General features: G+C 39.0%; 1 protein-coding gene across 8 annotated transcripts in view; it reads right to left on the minus strand.

The window, feature by feature from the left end:
• The window catches only part of EP400 (E1A binding protein p400), a 68,523-nt gene that overhangs the window by 12,900 nt on the left and 28,466 nt on the right, over positions 1-27,157 (minus strand). For 5 of the 8 annotated variants that reach the window (XM_038373297.2, XM_038373296.2, XM_038373292.2 and 2 more), the window contains 27 exons: positions 26,057-26,211; positions 25,280-25,516; positions 24,063-24,227; positions 22,825-22,992; positions 20,227-20,321; positions 19,046-19,344; positions 16,171-16,373; positions 15,906-16,075; positions 15,494-15,690; positions 14,142-14,253; positions 13,384-13,527; positions 12,281-12,439; positions 11,943-12,026; positions 11,097-11,237; positions 10,945-10,989; positions 10,701-10,854; positions 9,546-9,787; positions 8,717-8,890; positions 8,433-8,480; positions 7,257-7,393; positions 6,621-6,677; positions 6,437-6,515; positions 5,564-5,749; positions 3,403-3,448; positions 3,186-3,295; positions 1,782-1,986; positions 131-294 (listed from right to left, as the gene is read on the minus strand). In XM_038373297.2, the coding sequence (XP_038229225.1) occupies positions 131-294; positions 1,782-1,986; positions 3,186-3,295; positions 3,403-3,448; positions 5,564-5,749; positions 6,437-6,515; positions 6,621-6,677; positions 7,257-7,393; positions 8,433-8,480; positions 8,717-8,890; positions 9,546-9,787; positions 10,701-10,854; positions 10,945-10,989; positions 11,097-11,237; positions 11,943-12,026; positions 12,281-12,439; positions 13,384-13,527; positions 14,142-14,253; positions 15,494-15,690; positions 15,906-16,075; positions 16,171-16,373; positions 19,046-19,344; positions 20,227-20,321; positions 22,825-22,992; positions 24,063-24,227; positions 25,280-25,516; positions 26,057-26,211 (3,976 nt within the window). The remainder of the gene's footprint in view (positions 1-130; positions 295-1,781; positions 1,987-3,185; positions 3,296-3,402; positions 3,449-5,563; positions 5,750-6,436; positions 6,516-6,620; positions 6,678-7,256; positions 7,394-8,432; positions 8,481-8,716; positions 8,891-9,545; positions 9,788-10,700; positions 10,855-10,944; positions 10,990-11,096; positions 11,238-11,942; positions 12,027-12,280; positions 12,440-13,383; positions 13,528-14,141; positions 14,254-15,493; positions 15,691-15,905; positions 16,076-16,170; positions 16,374-19,045; positions 19,345-20,226; positions 20,322-22,824; positions 22,993-24,062; positions 24,228-25,279; positions 25,517-26,056; positions 26,212-27,157) is intronic. The other 3 variants (XM_038373295.2, XM_043498443.1, XM_038373300.2) reach the window with 3 other exon arrangements.

The following is a 27,157-nucleotide window of genomic DNA, read 5'->3' on the forward strand; positions in this document are numbered from 1 at the left end:
GAATTTAAGAGAGAACTCCTGTTTTCTGTCTAGTATGAGAACATAGGTCACGGCAGACAACATGACTGGTAAGCGTTTAAAGGAACAGGAAAGAACAGCATTCATGATATCTTAGGAACGTTTCCCTCACCTGTGATAACTTCCCTACAGTTTTTATTTGGGCTGGAGACTGGGCTTGTGCCTGGGTCTGAATCTGTGGAACCTGCACCTGAGCGGCCTGCTGCTGCTGCTGCCTGAGAAGCTGGAATTGAGCAGGTGTGATTGTTTTGCCAGAGAGTTGAACTGTTGGCGTAGCTGTAAATAAAGCAAAAAGGCTCTGAAGAGAAAGTTCCAACATTTGATTAATTTAATCAACTTCACTGAAGAAGTTCTAGAACAATTGCTAAACCTGTCCTTTTTCGCTACACTAATTCTGAGGGGAGATTCAGGGTTAGATGAAAGGAAATAGACTGGGTAGGGAGGCCCAAAAGAACTATATAAGCAGGAACGCAATAGGATCATTGTTAGCAAAACAAAAAGGATAACTAACCCCTGTGACTCTATTGCTAAACAAACCCATTTAGAAGACTCAGACTCGCATCCATCGTTTTACACCAATTTATTGCTCTATACCACCACTTAATTTCTGTATCATTCATTAATGTCAGCACAGCATTGGCTGCTTGAGCTCACATATTAGCAGGTAGGTGAATAGCTAACCACAGCGCCTGCTGACAAAAGATTATGTTAAAATGCTCCTAAGCAGTTTAGGGTTACATGGCTCCTGGATTAATTCAGAAAAACAAACATCTACTTACATATGTTAAAACACATGCAATTTTGCACTAGTACTTTTCACATAACATCTTTTATTTTAAGATCTCAACAGCTTCACAAACTTCACTTAAGCCTCACAACAGCCCTTTCTCTTCCTGTGAGGTATCTTCATTATATGGATGTGTAAACCAAAGTACAGAGTGGATCAAAATAAGAGATCAGAACACAACTGAACAGTACATAAGAGAACAGACTAGAACCCAAGAGTCCTAGAATGAGTCCCCTATTCTAATCGCTACACTATACTTCCTCTAACAAGCCTCACTCTGTCTTAATGTAACGTCTGAATAAACTAGAGGTGGAATCCTTATGAAGATGTTGTGCCACAACATTGTTTAATACTATTTACTATAAACTCTGGGGTGAACTGAAAATTAATTTATATATGTGTGCGCGTGCGCACACACACACACAGAGAGAGAGAGAGAGATGCGCAACATAAAATGTTCTCCCTCCATTAAACTCCTTATTTTACTGAAAACTATAGAGAAAGGACCCTATTGTCTTTGCTTTGTAAGCTTATGCTGTTTATTAAAAGTGGCATAAAACAATAAAGACTAGCTCAAACTAAGAGTAAATGAACACAGACTACAAATAGTTTTTCTTGATTAGATAAACAGAGCAAATAAATAAATACTTCCCTTTCTTGAAAATGGGGTATGGTCAAGAGCAGCCAATAAAACTGTATTTGCTGCACTTGCATATAATTATTATGCATGTTGATTAAGGTAGTGCCTAGGAACCAATTAGTGTATTTTCTCTATTCTGCACTTAGTAAAACTTAATGGAGGAAAATGTGATTTCTGGCACTAAGGATAAGCAGGTTAAAACTTTTCAGCAGTGTTTAACGACTTTACTGCTGGTAAATTCTGACTCCAATATTCTGAGGCTGAGGTGGTCAAGTAAGCTACAGGAAGTTTATGCATTTAAAGTACACTAGGAAAGAATCACCATACAATTATTACCTGGCGTAACCTGAGTCACTAAGGATCTCGCCTGGGTCTGTACTGGTGTTAGGTTGGTAGTTACCACGGCTGACGCGGTCACGGATGTCACTGCTCGAACACCCTGGGTAGATGCTATGGTCACCAATTCTGTTGATGCAGCAGGTGCTGCTGCTGTTCGCTGCTGAGTATGTACCACCTGAGCAGAAGTAGTACCTCCTGAAGTCTAAGGAACAAAAAAACCATTATTCTTCACTACCTTCAACTTCACATTTAAAACCATAAAACCTTCTGGAAACAGAGGACATATTTTAAGATACAAATATTATAAATAAAGGCAAATGTGTACATACCTTTCCAATCTATCTAATAAATGGCCAGTCACCTCATTCTCAGTATTCTGACCTGAAAGCCCTTAACTATACTATTGAAGTGTGAATTTTCCCCCATTTGCACTCATCAGTTTTAGATGTCTTGTCTATAAAGAACATAAGAACAGCCATACTGGGTTAGACCAAATGTCCATCTTGCCCCATATCCTGTCTTCCGACAGTGGCCAATGCCAGGTGCCCCAGAGGGAACGAACAGAACAGATAATCACCAAGTGATCCATTCCCTGTCGCCCATTCCCAGCTTCTGGCAAACAGAGGCTAGGGACAACATCCCTGCCCATCCTGGCTAATAGCCAGTGATGGACCTATCCTCCATGAATTTATCTTGTTCTTTTTTTGAACCCTGTCTTAGTTTTGGCCTTCACAACATCCTCTGGAAAAGAGTTCCACAGGTTGACTATGCGTTGTGTGAAGAAATATTTCCTTTAGTTTATTTTAAACTTGCTGCCTATTAATTTCATTTGGTGACCCCTAGTTCTTGTGTTATGAGAAGGAGTAAATAACACTTCCTATCAGTCATGATTTTATAGACCTCAATCATATCCCCCCTTAGTCGTCTCTTTTCCAAGCTGAAAACGTCCCCCTCTTATTAATCTCTTCTCATATAGAAGCAGTTCCAAACCCTAATCATTTTTGTTGCCCTTCTCTGAACCTTTTCCAATTACTTTGCATTTATCAACATTGATTTGTTTGTGTGTATTTCAAAAAAAGAATCACTGATCAGAGATGGACTGGCAGTGGTAAAGGCTGAATGATTTAAGAAGTCTTTTCTCTGTCTAATTTCTATTAATTTGTGAATCCATGTCTCATTTATAACAATATTTGTTATGCAACACATTTCCATTAGCTGCATCACTTTCTTCTTTGGACAATATACAGACTGGTGAGAATATACCAGGCTAAATGAAGTTAGCTATGGGCAGAGTTATATACATAAAACTAACAAAAAATTAAATGCTAGAAATTTATTGTGCTGCTACAATCTGCAAGTAAAAATAATTAAATTACAGTACAACTACTGAAATTTACTCACTGTCAGTGTCCCAGGTATAACTGGTGAAGCCAGACGTTTATTAATAGGCTGAAAGGTAGCAGCAGGGACTCCAGCAACTGTATTCACTATAACATTCCCACTCACAGTAGCTGAAAGTAAACCCAAGAAAAACATGAGACTACTACTACAAAAAAAAGAAAAAGGAGTATTCCTGTATTTCTTCACCCATCCCCAGTGCTTCACTAAAACATCTTACCAGTCTGTATACTTGTCCCAGTGACTGCTGTTTTGATTGTGCCAGCCTGTTTAGAAGACAATTTGAATAATGTTTCAGAGAAAAACTGGAAGACAACTTAGTGCAGGTCTTTAAAACTACTTTTCTGTTTAACATAATATAACTGCCCTATTGTGAGAATGAGATAACTGCCAAAATTTATTAAAAAAAAAAAGATCTTATAATAAAGTGCATAGATACTTATGTGTAAGTTCACCATGTAGCACACGTACAGCTATATATATTCATCTCTCTCCCAGAGCTGTGGTACTTTGATTCTTCTCTAAAGAAATTAAATCAGCACTTACTATAACGAAGGCTATGATTTTGTCGTGGATATTTTTAGTGAAAGTCATGGACAAGTTACGGGCAATAAACAAAAAATCACGGAAGCTGTGACCTGTCCCTGACTTTTACTAAAAACATCCCTGACAAAATGGGAGAGGGAGGAGGTCCAGCACCCTGCCCTCCTGGCAGTGGCTGGGAGCTGCAAGGGAGCTGTGGGGGGAGGCAGGGCCCTGCCAGCAGTGGAGGCTGGAGAACTGTGGAGGGTGGGGGAGGCCCTGCCCCGGGCTGCTGAGCAGCTCCGAGGTCCCTCTGCCGCTTCTGGCTGGGAACTGTGTGTGGGGGCCCCCGCCGCCTGCTGAGCGGTTCCAGGATCCCTCTGATGCTGCCACCAGCAACCAGTGGCACTGGAACATTTTTAATAGTGGGGGTGCCCTTATACCTGTCCACTCCCCCCCCCACACACCCACCCACCCACCCCCTGACCTGGAGCTGGGTCATGTCTCCCGGGCAGGCGGGCTCGGAGGGAAGACCCGGACAGGGGTAAGAGGGCTAAGGCTGGAGCCACAGCTGGAGGCAGGGCCAGCGGCTGCGTATGGGGCCAAAGGTGGAGGCACGGTACTGGGGCCCAGCATGCAGGGCTGGGAGCAGAGCCCCGCATAAAACCTGAGGATGCTGCAGCAATCCCCACACCCGTAGTTCCCACACTATGCCAGCCACTGGGAGCTGGGGGGTAGAGACTGCTCACAACGGCTGAGACACTGCAGGGTGAACGGCTGCAAGCGGCAGGTCAGTTCCGGAGCCTTAACTATACCATACAAGATCTGTAGCCTTCGAAACATCAGTCCGACTCCTATTATCAATTCCACTGGCACAGGCTCTAAAGCTTGTTCAGAGCCCCGCTGAAGTTAAGGAGGCATATCATGGGCCTGTATTTGTGGATCCAACTGCAGGATCAGGGTCATGGTGTGCTATAACAGTTCTTCTCTCCCCTCCCCAGCCGCTACCTCCCACCCCAGAGCGTATGTTGTTTCACAAAACCTTTCGGTTTTGAGCTGCTTAACAGAATCTCTTGGCAAAATTACTCCTTGGTGTCAACTTCTTACATCAATGGGAACGAATCTGGCCTACAGTCTCTTTCGGTTACCATGTATCAACTGGTCTGTAACGAAGATTTGTCCCATACAGTCGGTTATAACTGTCCTAAATGAGTTTCTTCTCTCATCTTCCTTTTGACCCAGCAGACAGATGGGCTGAAGAAAGAGGCAGCACTAGAAAGAGTGGCATTTCATCATGTGATTCTTCGGGGACTCTGACACTTGAACTGGTGATCTTGAGGAGAAACACCCCAAGTCATTCTAAGAAGTTTCACATTATTGTCTGAGCAAAGGAACAAGAGTTCCACAAAGAAAATGCATCTCTTGAACTGCACTGTACCATATTCCTCCAGATAGAATATCTCCACAGGTAGAGGGATTTAAAAAAAACTACAGAGAAGTTGTACTCCCCAAATTACCTGGATGAATTTTTTTCATGTACCATGCCAGTATCTGCTCAGATTTATCAGACAAAGAGGTAGTTATACTTTCTGATGTCCTTGCTAATGGCAGTTTCACATCAGAGACTACCAAAGCCTACTATCTCAATTCTAGCATGAATTCTCCAAGGAATCCTAATAAGTGAGTGGATGAAAACCAAGATACGCAACCTATCCAGGAAATTAATAAGGTACTGTGACTTAACCTGCTCTATATCAAGTCAGAATTCTCACTTTCAATATGAAGAACATATGCATAGATGGTGCACACACAAGAACTGAAGTCGCTGCTTCAGAAGCAGCAAGCCTTCCCTTTCTTACCAGTGTGTTGGCCACAGTAGTTACTGCAGTCTGTACCACTGCCTGTGGCTGCTGAACTACCTGTGCTTGAGTCTGAGCTTGTGCTTGCTGTACAGCTGATTGCTGAGTTTGCTGCTGGCCAGCTTGCTGTTGCTGCTGAGGCTGTGGGCCTGTCTGCTGCTGTGCCCTCTGCTGTTCAGCCAAAGCCTGGGAAGTGTAAAAGAAATACGTTTAGTAAATTCTTCAAAACAGCACATAAAACAAACCTTCCATACTCAGTCAGGAGTTAGCTATCAACATGCTTAGTAACCAATCTCCAGGTATGCTCTATATAGCATGCCCTTACATTAGCTGATGAAGCAGGGCAGCTCTTACTGGATAAAATATGAATGGGGGCTACAGAATGAACAACAATTAAATGACGAATTAGGTTGCTTTTTGAGTGTGTCTCAAGAAAAGAGCGTCCTAGGTGCTTGTGAATACAATTACATTAAGACAGGCGTATAGGAAACTTCCTGTTTCAGGAATTTGATGTTCAAACTCAACTAAAGAGAAGACTGGAACACTACATGGGCAGGCCACTATCGTGGCAAACTTTCCTTAGAAGTCAGCTCATGTCACATTCCTATAATTCATTTTCTAGAGCAATTTTATTTTGTTATTATTTAGAAGACAGAAATTTGTGGGCTATTGCTGCAGCAGGATATCGAACAGGAAAAGACTGAGCTCAAAAGTAAAAGGAAGTAATACGGGTTTAATGCCCACAAGTTACAACTATCCACTGATAGCAAACTCAGAACACAATGTTGGCAAGATCAGGCACAGGATGGAAGGGCATCTCACTTGATTGCTTTTACTGCAGTCAGTTCATATAATTGAGATGTAAAGATGTACCTTTTTCTCTTTTGCAATACGCTCTGCTCGGAGGGATGCAACTTGAATCGGGGGAAGTGGCTTATCATAGTTGATTCCACTAGAAATAAAAGCAATAAAAGAATTTAGAAATGAACATTTTAAAAAGAAAATCCCAGTTTTTAAGCCATTTTTAAACCCTTTAAGGGACAGTGACTACACCCACCTTTCTGCAAGCACAGAAGCATGCTTTGGATTCTTCTGGAAAGGATTCATACCAAGTCTGAAATTAACCAAAATTACATTACTGGAGAGAAAAAACCTTAGCAGAAACATTTAATTTTATATGTTTTGTAAGGTAACGCTTTGCATTTCTGAGCATCCCCAGCAGCACTCATGCTCATACATGGATAGATTCATTAAGACAGACAGACTTACAGTAAACGTGAAATAAATGTAGCTGGCAGGTGCCACACAAATAAGCATAAGATATTACTAGGATTTTTGTAGCGTAGGCAGAAAGAACATGTGTTGTACAGTGGAGACTTTTCTTAAATGGTATTCTCTGCCCCACTGCTGCCCCTCACCACCCCCATCCAAAAGGACCAAAAATTAACCCACATAAGAAAAGTTATCAGTTCCATCCTCACAGTCACAGGACAAAAGGGGAAAGGGGAAGAGTCCAAGAACAGAGAGACAAACAGCTAAGCAGAAAAGCATGTGAGCATGTTTGCATCACAAACATGAGAAAGTAAAACGTTCCTTCGCTAGGAGAGAGGTTGAGAATATAATTATGTTTAAAAGGCTGGGGGCACTTTTAGTATATACTGAAATAGGAAATATCCTCATTTAGCTTACTTACAGGGGTTTGATTGGTGGACTTCTCTTTCCTGCAATCATTTTCATCATCTCAAAATGATTAGTATAAAGCTGGGTGTGGGTTGCACCTTCGTCTTGGGCATAGATCTGATTGGTACGAAGCGGACGACTATTTTTGGTCTAAAAATAAACACACACAAAAAACCTTTACATTTAAAAAAACCTAAAATGACACTTGTTTATGCACAAATACCTAATGAATGTAGATTACTTAAAAACACACAGTCCAACATAATCTATTACAGACTGGTTTCTGCCTAGCATTACTTATAATTTGTTGTCACACAACTATGCGAACTATATAACGCAAATACAAAAAAAAAAAAAAAAAAAAAAAGAAGAGCAGATCCCAAGGTCACACTGTATCTAGAATCTCCACTCTATAAATACACAGAATGGCAAATTCTAATTTGAAAGATACTCTTTGTTTTAGTTTAGATTTTGTGAGTATAATTCAGCATGTGAAGTGACAGCCCATTAGCTATTTGTTTATAGTTATGCAGAGCACATACAAGTACTGTAAAATTACCACAGCACAGCTCTCCTAACAAAGCTAGGTTACTCTCCAACACCATTTTTAGTTCTAGTACTTGGCTTCTCCTGAGCAGTAACTGCAAATGACAGATGAGCCTGACTACTAGTCAGAGAATGGGATCAAAGTCAGAACTTCTGGATCTACTTCCAGTTCTGTCATGTAACTTGCTGTATGGCTTGGAGAAAGTCAAGTAGCTATGTGACTCAGTTTCTTCATCTGTAAAATGGGGATAATACTATATCACGCAAGGGTGTTTTAAAGATTAATTCATTAGTTCTAAATCACTTAAATTTTTATATGAAATGTGCTAGTATAAATGTTAAGTACTACGATAATAATCATGATGAACTATGTGGTGTTTTTGGGAAGTGGACAAATACTCACTAGTGATTAAGCTGAAACAACGAAACTGTGTGTGTGATTTACAATTTAGCTACTAATTACAGGTGCTGAAATCTGGTGTCAATCTACTGTACCAACAAGCAAAAAGAGAGTCAGAATTTTAACTGCTGTTTCATTATTCAAGAAATACTCAATAGATCTTCTACGAATCATTTGCCCACCTCTACCAATCCTAAATACCACAGGGTCTAGATTTGAGTTGGGAAGAATACCAACACACACCTTATAAATGCTTTTTGTCTTCTTTTTAGGATTAGCTTCATACATTAGCTGTAAAACAAGAAGGAAAGTTAGATCTCTTGTGGCAGATTTTGTTCAGGTGCTTTTTCTTTTCAAAGTAAATCACAAAATAAGTGAAAATTCAAATAAGGATACTCTTACATACTTTTAAAAGTTATTCAATTATATATAAGTTGAAATATATAAGAAAACCATGTTTACAGAGTTCAGAAAAAGAACACTACAGACTGAAATTCAAAAGGATGCACCATTCATCTTCAACTCACTTTTCCTTCTTCTCTTGGAATAATGACATTTTCATATCGGTTTCGGCATTGTTTTGGTGAGCGATAGACTCGGCTACATGAGTTAACAACGTCACTAACAAGATCCCAATTGGGTGTGTGCGCCGGTGACATGACAGCAAGGTTTAAAGGAAGTTCCAGTAATTGTTTCACTGCCTGGAAAATCAAAAGGTGCAAAATTCAGGGTGACAAATAAAAGCACTACAAACTTCTAAGCTAAAAATGTTTTCTGTACGTGTTGTCAGGCCATTAAATTTAATCATAAAGAAACCTTATTCTCAGGCTAACCCCAAAAGACCCTTTTAGAGAACCAGCCTGCACTCCTGTGCAGAGGAATAATGGAGTATAATATAAGGTGCTCTTACTCCCCTGCACAAGCTTGCCACAGTATTGGTTACAACATGGGGGTGGAAGAGCAGTTGCCTGAAGCTGAAGCATCTGATGGAAGCTTCTCCCTCCCACACAGATGTACAGAATTTCAGCTACATTTTCTATTGCCTCAGCCCCCACAACTGATCTGGCATTTACAGGAAGATGGGCCAGAAAAAGGGCTGGTGCAGCTTACTTCCTTTGTGGAGCAAAGGGAAAACAGGCACTGAACTATGACGGACAGTCACAGTTTTGGTCCCTGATCTGTTCCTGTAGCAGCACAGCTACGTGCTGCCCCTCACTCAGAACAGACTGCAAAGTGCCAGTCTAGCCCCTAGAAACAGCATTGCATTTCTGATAGAGTCAGAAAATAGCCATTTCCGAAGTTAATAATGACATTATAGCAAACCAATGAGACTGGAAAGGAGAGCGTTCATCTTACCTGTAGTAGTGCCCAATCTTCACTAATCAACCACTCAGGATTGTCCTGTCCAGCCTCAGCAGCTGGTTTGACAAGAGTTGGCAAAGGCTTTGCAAACTGCGTTTGCTGTTTCAACAGTATGTTCTTCTTCTGTTCTTTGCCCTCTCGTCGCATTTTCAACATCCCTGGAGTGGCTCGGTCAAAAAGTGATCGAGGAGGAATAACAGCCTCTCCATGGCGCTGCTTCTTCTTTCTACCTGCAGCTAGAAAAGTGATGCCATCTTCAGTGAGATAGTAAAACAGGTCATTTTGTTATGGCAACCAAGACATACAAATCAGTAGTAACTATCTGGCTGTGCACAAAACCAATGGCTGTAGGTTAAACCAACAGCTACCTATTAAAAAGTATTGTTTAACTCAGTGATATTCAGACCTCAGTGGTGCAGGAGACAAAGCAGTGATCAACACTCCCCAAAAGAGCCATAGTAGTGTGAATTCATTGTTTCATTTACTATGGTACTATATTATATTTATTGTCACAGCAAATAAGTAAATAACCTATTGCAAGTTGATAACTTAATTAACAACATAGCAAAAGCATTCTGACCAGTTAATAATTAAAATCACACAGCGTTTTAATATCATGTGATGCAAAAGCTGCAGGAGACACATTAAAGAGCCACTTGCGGCTTGCAAGCCTGAGTCTGAGTATCACTGGTTTAACTAAATCTAATATGCCCAGTCGTTTTTGTAATTGTTCACATTATAAATAATGTGATAAGTTTTAAACAGCTAAGCATATTGCAAATTAACTTTGCCCCAATTACTATAGTAAAAGAATAGGTTTAGAAATGAGATGTAATTGTTAACTGTATAAGAAGACAAAGTAAAAAGGAATCTTAAAACAAACAATAAGCCCCAATATATGAGTGGCAAGAGAGACTGTAACAGGCAAGTTATAAAGTTCATGACTATCCTGTTTTGAAATTGATTCTGCAGCTATTAAACAGACAAAACTTTCAGACACCTCAAACCTGACCGTAAAAACTGCATGATCAGACCCTTTGATTTTTTTGGACACCGATTATGTGGCGCAAGGTGTTGGAAGACACTATGTAAAATTTAATTTTGCCTTCAGCTCATAAGTCTCAGAACTTTTTTGAACCAAATATTTACCAGATGGATCCGTTTTGTGTCGCTTACGTTCCTTCCTGATGTACACTGGGGGCAACTTAGACTCTGGAATTGGGGTGGTATCATACATCAGACACATAACAGAATCGATATAGATGTCATTGTCATCCTGAGGTGGGGTAGGGGGAGTCCAAAGCTGCACAAAACACAGTATACATGTCATTATGATTTGTTAACTAACTACAGATTTCTTCTCTTCAAACAGATTAAAGCCTAAATAACTTACTGGCATTATTTCTGTTTGTCCATCTGGGCCTTCATAGACATATTCCTACAAAGCAAAGAGAAACAACAGTTCAAACGATGCCAGTGAACTGACTGCATAACACCAAAAAAATGAATAACTATTAAGTGACACAATAATCTCTAAGTCATTACCTTGTTGTATGCATCCTCCCGAGTGTAGGTAAGTAGTTCCTCCTCCTCCTCTTCTTCTTCCCAAAGCATTTTTTCCTCCTTTTCTTTCAGTTCCTTCATGTGATAAAATTCCCATGCTTTTTTTGCAGCTTTCAATTCCACCTAAGTGACAACTCAGTCCATTTATAAAGCTCGATACAGTACTACCCAATGGACTAAAATCTTGACAGGGACATTGTCAACTTGCATTTTGGGAAATGGGCAAATTCTTTTGAAATTTCTAATTTTCAGGTAGAGCACTCTTTAAACATTATAACCTGCTTTTTTTTTTTAAACATTTCTTTAATGAAAATTTAATAAGTGGTTTTCTGCTCCCCAGTGATGTTTAAAAGAATCGTTTGGGTTAGCCTGCGAATAAATAAGCTCAGATCTGGGGTTCATTACTTGGCTCCGTCCGACACCCTATGTGACCTTGACCAAGATAGCTGGGCCCCAGTCCTGCAATTTATGCATGTGCTCAACATTACTCAAATAAGCAATCCCTTTGCAGTCAATGGGACTATTCCTACATTTCATGTGATGCACATACTTGAGTGTTTGCAGGACCATGGCCATGTGAATGTCCCTGCCTTAGTTTCCCATTTGTAAAATGAGAATGATATTTGCCTACCTCTAAGGGGTCTTGGGAAGAAAAATTCAATACTGTTTGTGAGGTGCTCAGATACTATGGTGCCAAGGCTCATTACAGTGCCTAGGATAAATCAAATATCTTTGGAGGATACTGAATACTCCACTCATACTGAAGATGTATCTCTGCTTGTATGTACTGCAGAAGTATACAAGAATGTGTATTCATTGATATCTTACCTCACTTATTCTTGGTTTACTCTCATCAGTGGAAACATGGAAGAGCTCCAAATAATTCAAAGCATACTTCTCAATTGGAGTAAGCTAAGGGAATACATTAGGAGAACACAGTTATTGTTGAGGATAACAAAGTTACAATGCAAACAGGGATTATCAAAGCTGTCACTTAAAATAAACCTCCTTTGTTTAAGGTATAATGCCCCATAAAAGTCAGTTAGAGTTTTGCCACTGATTTCAACAGGAGCAGAATCAGACTTTCAGAAAGCAAAGCTGCTCCAAGGTCAGAGTGCAGAAAGTTGAAGTTTTTGAACTAAAATATTTATGGAAAGTCATGGTACCTGATCCACAAGAGCAACTAACTCCTGCAATTGTGAGGGCTCTTCATTGTACTTTCGCTCACACAGTTCTGAAATTAAAGGTTCTATGCTTGATTCTGCTCCTGCTTCTTGTACATGTTTGTTTGGCTCTTCATCTTCTTGTTCAATGCTGTTGAGAGCCTGTAAAAAAATGTAGGTTTTAAAAGATACAATATACTGTTACAAAAATAGGCTTAAGAAGGTTGACACAAAGCCCACTGAAGTCTATGGAAAGATTTTCATGGACTTCAATCAGCTTTCGAGCAACCTGAAGACTGTAAATAAAGTCACAAATTAACACAAGTACATGCTTTCACAATAAAAGTGTTAATCCCTGTCATAGTGGCACAGCCCTACCCACACCCAATATCAACTATTTTGAATGAAAACTATACAAATATACATCCTGACTGCTCTCCCTACATCACACACTATAATGACATTAAAAAAAATTAAATATTTCCAAAAATTACTTTCAACCATTAACAAATGAACAGGCTTTCTTATTCCTATAATTCAAGATACCAGTTGATTTCAAACACAGAGGACAGCAAGCAATTAATTTATTGTGTAGACCAATTGCTCTAGTACCTTGAAGAAATTGGTTAAATAAAAAGCCACACTATTGTAAAAAGGTACACGCGCAGAGGGAGAATTAAGAATTTCTTTTGCAGAGGGCTATTAAAAAGGAGTACTTTGGTATTTCTGCTCTTCGTGCATGTGTTCATCTCCCATTAGTGCTAATGCACATCATGAACACAGGTCAGGTAAGGAAATCCCGCTGTTTACATTCTGAATTTGTTTTAAAAAAAAAAAAAAACCAGACCATACACGACACAAATTTTTTCAATAAATATTTACGTATGTATTCAGCAAAGAGACCAAACAGCTCCAATGGAATACTCAGCTATACATGTTTTATAAACTTTGCTAAAACAGAAGAAAGTTTTATACAAAAAAGCTAAACAATGGAATTCAAAAGTGAGAATTCAAAAAGTTAAGGCAGACATTTCAGACTCAACTCATACTGTTGTACCTTCTCTTGTCCTCTGATGCCCATTAACACAAATGTGTTATGTAATTACCTCTATAAAAGGTCTTGCAACCTTGGGTGAGATTGTTTCTGCTGGAGAGGGCTCCTGAGAAAGTACCACAAACTCCTCTGCTTTCACTCTAAAACCAGAATCCTCCATAGGCGAATGAACCTCAAACAGCTCCTGGATAGTTTGCTTGGTGGAAGGGCAAAGGGGAGAAAAAGTACATTCAGTTCTTCAAGATTATTCAATTTCTGATGTTACTCACAGTTAAATTGGGGCAAATGGAGCTTATAAGTAGGATCTTAGTTAAGAGAGAAAAATGAACCTTTAACTTTTCTGACAATATTTCTGGAAAGATGTTCCTTTCTCTTCAGTACATTTTTGCCAGAGGAGGGTAGAGAAGGATAAATGTACTTTGTATACTAATTGTACTATAAGGGAGTTCTGAAGAGCCCACAGTTCACATTTCCCATGCCTGCACTTTATATCCCCATTTTCAAAGCTATATATTGCCACTTCTATCCTTTCGAGCTCCACAGAATTAAATCAATGGGTAAGAGACCAGGCTGAAATCAAACCCAGCTCTTGAGCACAGTAGTATATTATCGGGCCACTAGGTGGCCCAAATATATCTTTTAACAACAGTGTATTAACTAGACATATATTAGACTTACTGATTGCTTAACTCAAATACCAATCTAAATACATTTCTACTAACCCTCTGGCTTTATGATACATAAGTCAGATCAATTATGAGAAATCTCTTTGTGGGGAAAAAAATGAAAAAATCTTAACATAAAAAGTACCTGTGTTAAAAAGGCCATGGAATAGTCATTTCCCTGAGCAGCTACTTCTCGGATCAAATCCTTAGTGCCATTTTTCAGAAGCTTTTCTTCTACAGAATTACCACTTACAAGCCTAGAAAAAATGACAGAGAATTTGTTATACCATTCTCACAATGGTTTCATGAAATCAAAGAAGAATACCCTGAACAATAAAGCTGAACTTGTCTAGTGGAGGATAAAATGTGTATTCTTAAACAGTGTTAGCTTGCACATTTTAACATATTTTAAAACTCTTGTGTAGACAGGGCAAGTTGTATTTTACACATAAACTGGTTGAGGTGAAGCCTCAACACCCCTTCCCAGCTAAGGCATGTTAAAAATACACTACAATTGTAAAATATGCTAGTTAAAACATACTAGCTAACACAGTTTAAGGACACACCTTTTATCCTAGACAAGCCATTGACATCATGTTTACTTTGTCTTAGATTTATCACAAAGGGTGGGCTATCATTAATAAAACTGCCATTATTTACAAATAACAAAAAACAGCATTTGTGAAACATATAATTTAATAATAAACATTAGAGAAATAATCTATACTAGGAGTTTCTACCATTGAGCATTCTTACATTGTGATCGTTATTTATTATTTTTTTCACCTCTTAGTCCGATCTTACTGTAACGTTTTCCCTGAAGGGAACCCAAACACATCCATTATAAAACTCTCTATTAGTGATCAAATTAACATACCAAAGGATAGTAATTCATCTAGAAAAATCAAGAGCGATTTAGCAGATTGTTAACTTGAATTTTCCATACTACAGAAGACTTCAGTATAAATGTTTCACAAAATCTACTGTTTTTAAGACAGACTACATTGTTAATTAGAGAGAAAGGTACGTGAAGTAGTATCTTTAACTGGACCAACCTCTGTTGGTGGAAGGGACAAACTTGAGTGTCACAGAAATGCTGGCACTTCATTGTAAGTGGTCTTCTACAGCATGTGTGAACTCTTATGTTTAACAATCTGTCCCTATATGTATTGAGCTCAGACACTATGGTTACCCTCCCCAGACCTGAAGAAGAGCTCTGTGAAGCACAAAAACTTCCACCTTCCACCAACAGAAGTTGGTCCAATAAAAGACATTACCTCACATACCTTGTCTCTCAAATATCCTGGGACCAACACAGCTACAAGACATCAAACAAATATATTAGTTAGTATTTTGGTTGACTTCCTTAATTAGCTGAAAAATTAAGCTTTTTTCCATCTGAATTTTAAATCACATAGAAGCAACATTTCCTGTTTTAATTTTTTAAATTTTAAATTAGAGCATGCTATACAAAAGGTTACTCTGTCTAACAGTCACCTGTATATGTGGATGTCTTTGCATCTCCCAATTCTGTCGCACCATTCCTGAGCCTTTGCATCCATCACTGGGTTTAAATCATTGTCATAGAATACGACAGTGTCTGCCTCCACAAGATTCACACCTGTGGAACGACTGTGAGAGGAAAGAATGGCACAGAAAATGCGCTTGTCTCTGTTGAAACTTTTCATCAGTTCCTAGATGGGGGGGGAAAAATTGGTAAGCAGAACCATAAACCAATACTGAAATAAGTTTACACTCACTCTGATGGAATGAAAAGTGAACAAAATCTAGATTTCTCATTCACTTTGAAACGACAAAGCAGGTTTCCTCTTCATGTATCAGTGCTCAAAATTAAAATTTAGAAGTATATCACAACTATATGTGTGGCTAACAGATAAAGTGACCTTACCTGACGTTGTTCATGGTTAGCATATTCATCAATTCTGACAAATGTGAGAAAATGGAAGTTCAAGAACAGCTCCAGTATATCTAACATTAGAATCATCTGTGACAAAATCAGCACACGGCGTCCCTCGGCTTTCAGTTTCTGAAGCAAGACAGCAAGAGCTTCCAACTTTCCTATGTTTTAGGGAGAAGAGATTATAAAGACTTTATACACAGCATTCAACTGCTGCCAAAGGAAGCAGATCTGTGTAATACAGGTTCTCCTTTACCTGAATCATACTGCACCAGTCGGAGGTCAGGGAACTGTAGTAACTGTGGAGTTGTAATCTGGTGCAGCTGATGTAAATATGGAGTTGCCTTCTCCTTAAGATTGTGCTTGAAGACTTTCATCTTATGGCTATATGAAGGCGGAGGTTTTGCTATATACAAACATGGGGGAGCAGCAACTGCAGCTGGTAGCACACAGCGAGTCCTGTAAAATGCAGCAGAACTATTTCAATTGGCAGGAGGCGAAGAAACTGCATTTTTAAGTGATCAATTCTAGCAATCATCTTTCAGTGTCCCAAGGTAATCCCATTCTTACACCATTATCTAGACAGCCTCACAATTCTTTGTGAAAAGAAAAGGAGTACTTGTGGCACCTTAGAGATTAACAAATTTATTTGAGCATAAGCTTTCGTGAGCTACAGCTCACTTCATCGGATGCATTCAGTGGAAAATACAGTGGGGAGATTTATATACATAGAGAACATGAAACAATGGGTGTTACCATACATACTGTAACGAGAGTGACGCTTAAGGTGAGCTATTACCAGCAGGAGAGTGGGGGGGGAGGGGGGACGGGACGACCTTTTGTAGTGATAATCAAGGTGGGCCATTTCCAGCAGTTGACAAGAACGTCTGAGGAACAGTGAGGGGTGAGGTGGGGGAATAAACATGGGGAAATAGTTTCACTTTGTGTAATGACCCATCCACTCCCAGTCTCTATTCAAGCTTAAGTTAATTGTATCCAGTTTGCAAATTAATTCCAATTCAGCAGTCTCTCGTTGGAGTCTGTTTTTTAAGTTTTTTGTTGAAGAAATGCAATTTTTAGGTCTGTAATCGAGTGACCAAAGAGATTGAAGTGTTCTCCAACCAGTTTATTCCCCCCCCCCCCCCCGCAACTGTTCCTCAGACATTCTTGTCAACTGCTGGAAATGGCCCACCTTGATTATCACTACAAAAGGGCCCCCCCTCCCCGCTCTCCTGCTGGTAATAGCTCACCTTAAGTGATCGCTCTCATTACAGTGTGTATGGTAACACCCATTGTTTCATATTCTCTATGTATATAAATCTCCCCACTGTACTTTCCACTGAATGCATCCGATGAAGTGAGCTGTAGCTCACGAAAGCTTATGCTCAAATAAATTTGTTAGTCTCTAAGGTGCCACAAGTACTCCTTTTCTTTTTGCGGATACAGACTGACACGGCTGCTACGCTGAAACAATTCTTTGTGTATCTTACTAAATATTATAGGTGCCTCACAGTAAAACGTTTTAATTAGTTTTTGTAGACCAATCTGGATAATGGCTACAAAATAATATTCTGCAATAAAACAATAAAGGATTAAAGCCTTGAGCCTGTAGACTGAGAACTTTACTCCCATGAGTATTCAGACTGTTTGCAGAATCAGGGTCTACGAATCTAAATATTAATTTCTACTCAATATGTCATGAGTAGGGCCCTACCAAATTCACAGTCCATTTTGGTCAATTTCACTGTCATAGGATTTTAAAAATAGTAAATTTCATAATTCCAGCTATTTAAATCTGAAATTTCCTGGTGTTGCAATTATAGGGATCCTGACCCAAAAAGGAGTTGGGGGAGTGAGGGCGGTTTCGCAAGGTTATTGTAGGGAGTGCGGGGGTTGTGGTACTGCTACCCTTACTTCTGCACAGCTGCTGGTGGTGGTGCTGCCTTCAGAGCTGGGCACCTGGAGAGTGGCGGCTGCTGGGCAGGAGCCCAGCTCTGAAGGCAGTGCTGCCGCCAGCAGCAGTGCAGAAGTAAGGATGGCATGGTATAGTATTGCCACCCTTCCTTCTGCACTGCTGCCTGCAGAGCTGGGCCCTCAGTCAGCAGCCGCTGCTCTGCAGGCAGCAGTGCAGAAGGAAGGGTGACAATACCGCGACCCCCCTGCAACTCTCTTTTGGGTCAGGACCCTCAATTTGAGAAACGCTGGTCTCCTCTGTGAAATCTGTATCACATATGGTAAAAGCACACAGAAGGCCAGATTTCACGGTTCGTGACACATTTTTCATGGCCATGAATTTGGTAGGGCCCTATTGATGAGCTAGCAGCAGTTGAATGAATTTCCGTAAGAAAAAAAAAACCAAACATATTTATTCCATGCAAAGGAGATTGAAACTAGCATTTTTCCTGGCAGTGGCAATGGGTCAATTGCTCTCCAAAGAAGAGAGAGTTGACAGTCCATGCATAAATCAATCCTCCATTGTGCCAAAGAATGGCAGCTCAGACATTGGTAAGAAACAGCCCCAATTGTACAAACCCTACTGTAAGCAATTCAAAAGAAGTTTGAAATTCGCTCTCTAACAAATTCCTTTGCACTGTGAGTTTTGAGGAAAACTGCACCCATTTTGTGCTACAGAGCCATCTGAAAGCTCATATGTTGAGAAATTCTTCTCATATCTTAATTGAAACAAAGAAGACACTCAGACATATAGGAATATAGGAGACAGTGACAATTATAAACAACAAAAGATGACTCAGCCATTAAGAAAAACATAATGGTTATTTCAGGTTTCAGAGTAGCAGCCGTGTTAGTCTGTATTCGCAAAAAGAAAAGGAGTACTTGTGGCACCTTAGAGACTAACAAATTTATTAGAGCATAAGCTTTCGTGAGCTACAGCTCACTTCATCGGACGATAAAGTGAGCTGTATCTCACGAAAGCTTATGCTCTAATAAATTTGTTAGTCTCTTAGGTGCCACAAGTACTCCTTTTCAAAATGGTTATTGTAATGCATGTCTGCTACTGCAATGCTAAATGGCCTAAAATGAACAAGATATGAACAGGAAAAGGCAGTTTTAAAGATGTTTGAAAAGAACTATCTTAGTAGAAATCCATAATCATGAAATCCACAAATTACCTATTAACAACACCCTTTAGGGATTCCTGCTGCTGATCAGATGTCAGGATCAGGGCTTGCAGTGGATCACTTCGGCTTTCAGAGGCACTCAAAGAAAGGCAACAGTTCACAAAGCCAGCCCACCTCCATTTGTTGTCCCCAGTGGAACAGTGTTGCGGGACCTTTCTTTCGCCAATCAAAGAGCAAATTCCCAACAAGTCTCTGCCATACACTGGAGCTCTGGAACAACGACGCTCATTGCCAGAGAATATTCGGTCAAGGCGCTCCTTCAGAAGCCTGTTCTTTTCTTCAAATGATTCCTTTGCCAAGAAACAGTGACAAAAAAACGTGCTGCTTATAACGAGGATGACAAGAGCATGAGTTACTTTAGAGTAAAGCTGCAAACATTAAAACAGCAGACTAGAGATAAATGATGTTTTATATCATTCAGTTGCCCAAGTGGTACAGATACTTGGGTCCAACTGCTAAAGGATTAAAATTCTATGCAAAATTGGAAGAGCACAATTAAATTAATCTCTAGTTAAAAGGCTCACTTCCATTATAACTTTGAATTTCCTTGCTTTTGTTAATTTACATTTTCCTTATAATTTCATAAAAATATATTTTGTTAATTTATATGGAACACTCCAATAAATGTATAAACTTCCTAAGACACATCTGACTATTCATCCTGTGGAAGGCTTCTCCAAACATTGCATAAAAGTTTGCTGTCTCCCCATATTTTTATGGGTATCCTAAAAATTTCTCACCTTTTCAACAAATTTTTAAAATTTCATCTATTTCTAAGCTCCATGTTAAGAACATACAGGGAATTTGATGGTTCTCATAATTATTTCCACAACTGGAGGAAATTGTGTTTTTTTGTGCATTATTGCATACTTATGATCTATTTACTGTGTAATATCCTGAATGCCAATACTCAAGCAATCCATTCACTGCTGTGGAGCTTTATTTACCAAAATACATTTTCATTAATAATTCCTAGCCTGTTTTAAATTCAAAAGTCTAAAAACAAAATCTGAAATACTGAAAGCAATTGTTTTGCCTACCCTATAAATCAAAACTGCTATATATTCCAGCTGTATTTATTTAGTTTGTAAATTTTATTCCCATACTATTTGGAATTGATACAATATTCATTCTGAGAAGTTCTGTTTACACTGCAAAATAATTGCAAGTACCTGTGATTGTCCACCATGGGTAGGTGCAGGTTTTAATGTTGGCCCCATGTCACCTGATGTTAAGTTAGTAACTGCAGTTCTACCTGGAATACAAACTAAAGATAAACCAAGTGTTTATATTTATACCTGCAGATATGTATCTATAATGTAAAGAACCTCTCAGTCTTTACGGCAATATAATATTCCAACAATGTACCAATCTTGTCAGGATTCAAACAGCAGACAGATGTTCATACCAACTGCTTAAAAAACAAACAAAGCCCCAAAGGCAGAACAAAAGGACCACTGAACACTCATTAAATACTAGCAAGCCAAGTTGAATTAGGACCAGTGACAGAGGTAAAAATTGCATATCCTGGTTATTCTCATTTCTGACAGAAATTAACCTGTTTATGCTTCTACTTCAGTATACATACTGCAAGGGCTTTGTCCATCTAAAGTTCTCTTTGGGGAAAAAATGCTTTGCTTTTTGTCTATTGCTTTGCTCAATTAACTTGCTTTTCTCCTTTAGTGAGAAGGTCTCATTTGTTTACAGGACAGATCTCAAGGAAAAAGTTGTTAAATTTACAAGATAATACAGAGGAGGAATAGAAATTGATTTACAGTCAGCTGGACTGGGCTTGTACTGAATAACCTTAATTTTTGTCCTCAGCTCTATTACTAGGACTTTGATTTATCTTCTCTTACTAGTGCATATGATTATAAGTGTGGTATATCAAATTATTCTATTGTGATTAAAAAACCGAGTTTTAAGTCTCACCTTATAGGATTGTCAAGTATTTTCCACCATCTTATTTTTTTAAAGATGGTTTTGATAAGTCTTTTCTGTATTTTTTCCCCTCTGTATTTATTTGTTCAGGGAAGAGCGACATGGAAGAGCCAGTATTACTGTTAGGATTTTATATTCAAGCAATTCTTTTTGTACATTTACCATCTAGTATCTGCAGCGTATTGCTTCTGCAGGATTTAAGCAGCAGAGAGATGTTTAAATGTGATGGCAAACCTAAGGTCACAACAAGTACCTGTGCCATAATAACTTGGCTCTGTATGAAGTATGTTATTACAAACATGTAATTATATTGCCAATATTCATGTAATTACTTGTCTGTGTTCCTTTCCTTTCCCTACATATTTTTCACCACAAAAAATTATTGTCTTGTAAAGGAACACTAAATGTGTTCAAACGTTGTGAGGGTGTTTTCATCTTTCTGAAATTTGACTAAGCAGGTGTACAATCAACATTTCTGAGCAATGCCATTGTCTGGGTTTTGCTTTGCTTATGCAAAGGCCTGGTGCTTTCATGATCTGGTGTGTATGCCATTTGCAACATTATTGTATTAGTCGGACAATTGGATAACTATCCAATTTTTAAAAAAAACAAAAGTGTGTCCTGTCAGATAAAATGATGCTGTCATAATCTTAGGGATCTCATAGTAATTTAGATCTTCTTTCCAAAAATATATCAATTCAATATTCATACAATGAAACACAACATTTATATAATTAAAAATGCACCTAATACATCTTTTTGTATAACATCTTTGAATTATCTTGCAGCAGGTGTACGAATGCAGTTGCTTCCAAGTTCTTTCCCAGAACAGCTAAACCAGCTACTAGAATATTACACAATAATAGTAACGTAAATAAAACTATATACATCAAGGATAGCATTCACCTAGTGGCAACACTGTATTGTTCTTGATTTCTAGGGAAGATGTATAGTTTCTTAGCACGCACACTGCTCACCAATACTGAATGCTCTCAGTAGAAAGTTAGTACAAACTCCTTGCTACTCAATATGACACTGCATTTCAGGGCTGAATTGATACATTAATGAACAATTAGACTCACTTAGCACAATCTGTGGCAAATATATTATACAGTTAAGAGGAATAATCAACTGTAAAAAGCAAAGAGAGGACATCTTCATGTTTCCACATTTTTACATTAAACAAACGAGCGACTCTGAGCTTCCAGCATACATGCAAGTTTGCAATATACAGACACAAACAAACTAAGCAATTAAGGCTTCCCATCATCTGCAATAATGGCATTCATTCAGCATTTAAAGCAAAGTCTTGAAAGTCAAAATAGATACTTCCAAAATATTTTTTACTGTGCTTAAAAGATGAATCACAAAAGTCATTCTTTATTTTTCCTTTATAATATATAGAAGTAGCCTCAGTAGTTTCAGAGAGACTCTTCTCTCATCTTAAATAAATAGAATGTTTAGGTTTTTTACTTTAGAAATATAAGATCCTAAGAATTACCTGTTTTTCTTGGAGAACTTTAGCAATATTAGTGGTACTGAAACTGCACTGAAATGTGGTATCACGGCTGGAGGATGAAACATTAAGCTATACCACCTTCCAACCTAAGACTGTTTTGGTTTAAAGATTTGTGTTCATTTCCAGTTTAGGTAACTCAATCCCTGCCACTTAAACAGAACAAAATAGTTCCATCAGTTAGCTAGTGCATGTTTCTGAATTATAATGGCAATTACCTGGTACCAATTAATAAGCAACTTGAAATACATAAAAAGCAATTTTGCTAGGTAGATGTCAAACTGGAGACATAAGTTCACGACAGAGCACCTACCTTGCTGCGTTACTGCTGTAGAAGTTGGCACACCTGGTTGGTGCTGGTTTCCCAAAGCATTAAGAGCATTTTGAACAGTTCCAGCTTGAGAGACTGTCTGCATGACAACTGGGCCCTGAGGCCGCAAGTACTGCTGGCCTGGAGCCGAAACAATTTGAAGAACACTTCCTACAATTGTGAGTTAAATGAAAAAAATTAGTCAGCGCAAAAGAGAGAAGAACGAAACGTCTTCTCCGGCAGGGTGTATTACCGCAACAGGTAAGGCATACCCTGCTGGGAATATCTCATTCAAAGTGAATGAATGTAAAGATACTGTTCATCTAATGCAAGAATTATTAATCTGAAACAAATCGAAGGAAGTTCTTAAAATTACCTCATTTCCTTACATGCCAGAAGAAAAAGGCAGCAAGGTATTCAGAATCTATGTAGGTATTTGTTTTTAAAATTACTCCCAATTATGTAATTTCTTTCCCCAAATATACAATATTTTAATTTTAATATTGCTGTACATCTAATTTACTTACTGGATTCAAAATTTAAGATTTTCTGCTGTGAGGACAACCATTTTCTCCAAGTTAGATATAGAAATATCCCCACATAGGAAAGGAACCTCATAGTTTAAATCATTCTAAACTAGGAAAAGCCCATCACCTTCCCTCCTCAATTACATCTATTTCATGGGCCTAATTAAAGCCTCTTCTTTTGCAGCTAAGCAAATTTCCCCAGAATCTGGGAGTTTACAAACCACAGAACCTCCATAATCAGAGCCAAGAGGGACTGTTTCAGAGCAAGAATATCGTATGCCATGTACTCTGCCCATGACAGTGGCTGCGTTAAAATAGACACACAGTTTATTATGGAGAGGTGCAGAAACAAGGTTAAAGATTACTTGAATTTTGCTCCACATGACAGTGTATTTAATTTTTAATTAAAGCATTACTTTACTCTATTTGCACGATATACATATAAGAATATATTCATGAATGAAATATTCAAATAAATTTTATAAAAATGCTGTAACCACATTTCCTCCGACAGGTGTATATTTTTTCTAGAGAGATCTACCTTGTTGCCCCTCACAGCACACACAGAAAAAAGACACAACAAATGGTATTATCAAAAAATACCTCCTTTTTTAATATGCTGAAAGTATAGCAATGAGGAAAGCCTTCCCCGTTCCAATGATCTAGTGTATCAGCATTAGAAAACCCACTGATTGAAGCTGGACAGAAGAGTACCTTGCAGCTGCAGAGGCTGCCCTGCCGTCAGCTGGCGGAGTTGGCTGTGTGATAAAGTAAATTTATTCCCTTGAAACTGCAGTGTTACAGGTGTCTCTGGCTGTGCGATTCTGCCTTGTGCTGATGCTATGGAGGCCAGGTGGGCAATTTTTACTACCTCACCACCTGTTAAGGAGGGAAACATACATTAATGAACGCCCTTCTGTCCCCACAATTCTAAATTTGGTTAGTAAACTGGTGCTGAAGCGCCTTCCATGCATAATTATATAAAGTGCTTCAAAAGTGTCATATAAAAGTTCAGCAGGTATTGCTTTCTGTATTTGTTGGACAGACTGGAAAAAACCGATCATTTAAAATTAAACATCAACATTTGAGAAGTTATCCTTTCACTTTTAGTCGCAAAAACTGTAAAAGCTACCTGAAAACTCATGTGACACTTTATAACAGAATAAGTATACATATGAAAGTGATCTCCACTGCCTTTTCAAGAGCACTAAGAAAGGCTTAAAGAAGAGACAAAATATTCACTCAAAATAAAATGAGAAAAAAACACATTTTAAAAAGCTTGAAGATTAAAATGTGCAGCACAAGCAAGATTTATATTAAGTGAGCTGCCCTTTTAGACAAGTCAAAAAGCTCTAAAATTATAAGTATCAAGATTTTTCTGATTTAAATGCAGAAAGTTTATAAGCAAAGAGCGTCAAGTATAGTTACAAAATGGTGGCATGAAACTTAGCTTTTGTAAAGGCAGTGCGTTACCCCAGAGAGAAAAAATTAATACATCAGTGCTCAGTATTCTATATACATGCTAATAGGCAGGGCACATACAACCTTAAAGCAAAGCCTCACTGCTTTTCTCTGTCTAACAGTTGTGACTTTTGTCTCTGCGAGAGAGGTCTTTAAGCGGATGGATTAGTGTTTAATATGAAAAGAATAATTAGGATAGAACTAAAACATTTGGTCTGAAGGAAGTCTTGCCAGCAGAGGAAACATGCAGAAATAAGAGATTAAGTTGACACCACTAACGTATGTCCACAGCAATTCTATTGTTTCTTATCCAATTTTTGATTTTCCTTGGTCATAAGCAGTGTAGTGAGCAAGGCTAATCAGAAGAGTGAAAAAAAAACAAAGACTCTGTACACATTTTAGGGTGCCTAGTAACTTAACCTCATTGTAGTAAAAAGGTGGGAGAAACCTTGAAAGGGGAGGCCACTTACTAGGCAACCGTGCCTGGGCCTGAGAGGTCAGTACCAGCCTCTGAGGCAGCACACTCTGTTGGATGGTGTGCGAGGGGCCCTGTGGCTGGGTCTGGCCTAGCTGTGAGGCCTGTGCAGTGGTCTGACCCCTCTGCTTCACAGGATGGGCTGTGCTAGTTGCTGTGGTGAAGGCCGCTGCTGGCTGGTGTCTTGGAGCACTGGTAGAAGCCTGAGTTGTCTGAAACTGTGCTGCTGCCGCTGCAATCAATAAGGTTTGTTTGGGCAAGTTGTTAGAGGGTTTAGCTCCAGTGGTTTACACAGCCTGCATTAAAAAGAAACCTTCCAACAGGGCATTACAATGGCTAAAGGAATGGCTTTTCCTTCCAGACTGGGATTTCTACTCGTACCTATCACTCCATCGTATTTTTACAACAGTATATAATGGGTAAGCATTTCTTAAAAATACTAAGTATATATGCAAAAGCACTGTAAATCTCTAAACTCAAAGAGAACATTATATACAATTGGGCATTTAAATACCAATTGTGTCCCAGTATATTTCATGCATTATCAGTTAGGCTACACCAGATTAGCTTTGCACTACAATGGCAGGTCACACTGTAGCAACTAGTGGAGGAAATTTACTGGCTATTAGTTTGTTTTTATTTTATTTTTTTAAAAGCCATTAGTAATCTAGACCACCAAGCTAGAGGAAAGAAGAGTTCTATTAACAAACTAGCATATGTCAGTATATTCAGAGGTTTAACTAACTAACTAAGGTAGCAATACCTTTCTTACCTTGATTCGCAGATACTGTAGCAATGGGTGACCTTCCTCGCCCTTGTCCCTGCTGAGTTACTGTTGCTGTGGTCACCGTCCGCTGAACTTGAGTACTTGGAAAAACTACAGTCCTGCCCTCAGGCTTCTGCCCATACTGGACTGGCTGAAACAACCTGCAAAGTACATGCAAAATAAAAGCTTAAGAGAAAATGATTAACCCACTCAGCTTTCCCCAGGGGAACAGGGAGACCAAGCCCATCTTTGCCTGCTAAATTTAAGCTTTTCTTTAAAAAAAAAAAAAAAGTTTCAACTGATGCAATGCTGATCTCTTGAATCTGCAGACCAACAGCTTCATTGCCTCTGCCACTGCTCGCAGCTTTTCCAAGAGCAGCAACAGCATGACACTGAAAAAGAATCCGATTGGCTTCACGAACTACTCTTCAAAACCCTTGTGGACAGCAGTGAAACCAACTAGAAATCGCTGACACTGTTGCTTGGGAAAGCTATGACTTGTAACACCTAGGTGTGGAGTTGTATGAGGAAAGGAGAAGCCATAAGGAGGAGAGGAGCAAAGATATCCTGCCACTCGACACAGCTAAGGAGAAGGAAGGAAGACAAGAAGGAAAGTTCCTTCTCCTTTGCAGATGTTTGCGTCTACAAGGGAGCATCTGAACAGGACTCAACGCTGGTAGAAATTCCAGCATCCCACTTCTGCCTTCGCTGATTAGTCTCTTATCTAATCATATTTAATACCAGACTCTGGCTGGCAGATATCTGATAAAGTTTGCAAGTCTTGTTACAACATACTAGAAAACCTACATGTATGCAGAAGTGCTGCAAAATCTGTACACTAAGCCCCAAGGGGATGAATTGCCACCTTTCTTTCACCACAACACCAAGTGATAGATTCCAGCATATACTTGTGTAGTACACATGCAGAAGAATTAAAACTACTATGATGGGCTGCAAGAATTGAGGCAGAAAGTAGGAGGTCCTCAGAATTTTCAAAGGGAAGCAGGGCTCCCCCCTATGGCATCTCTAGAAAAAGAATCTCTACAACCTCCAGATTCTTCAGTACATTGGTTCCTTACAAGAGAAATACTGTTAAACAGTGGTATG

This window comes from Dermochelys coriacea, chromosome 15 (genome assembly GCF_009764565.3).
Source record: "Dermochelys coriacea isolate rDerCor1 chromosome 15, rDerCor1.pri.v4, whole genome shotgun sequence".
In the NCBI taxonomy this organism is placed as follows: Eukaryota; Metazoa; Chordata; order Testudines; family Dermochelyidae; genus Dermochelys; species Dermochelys coriacea.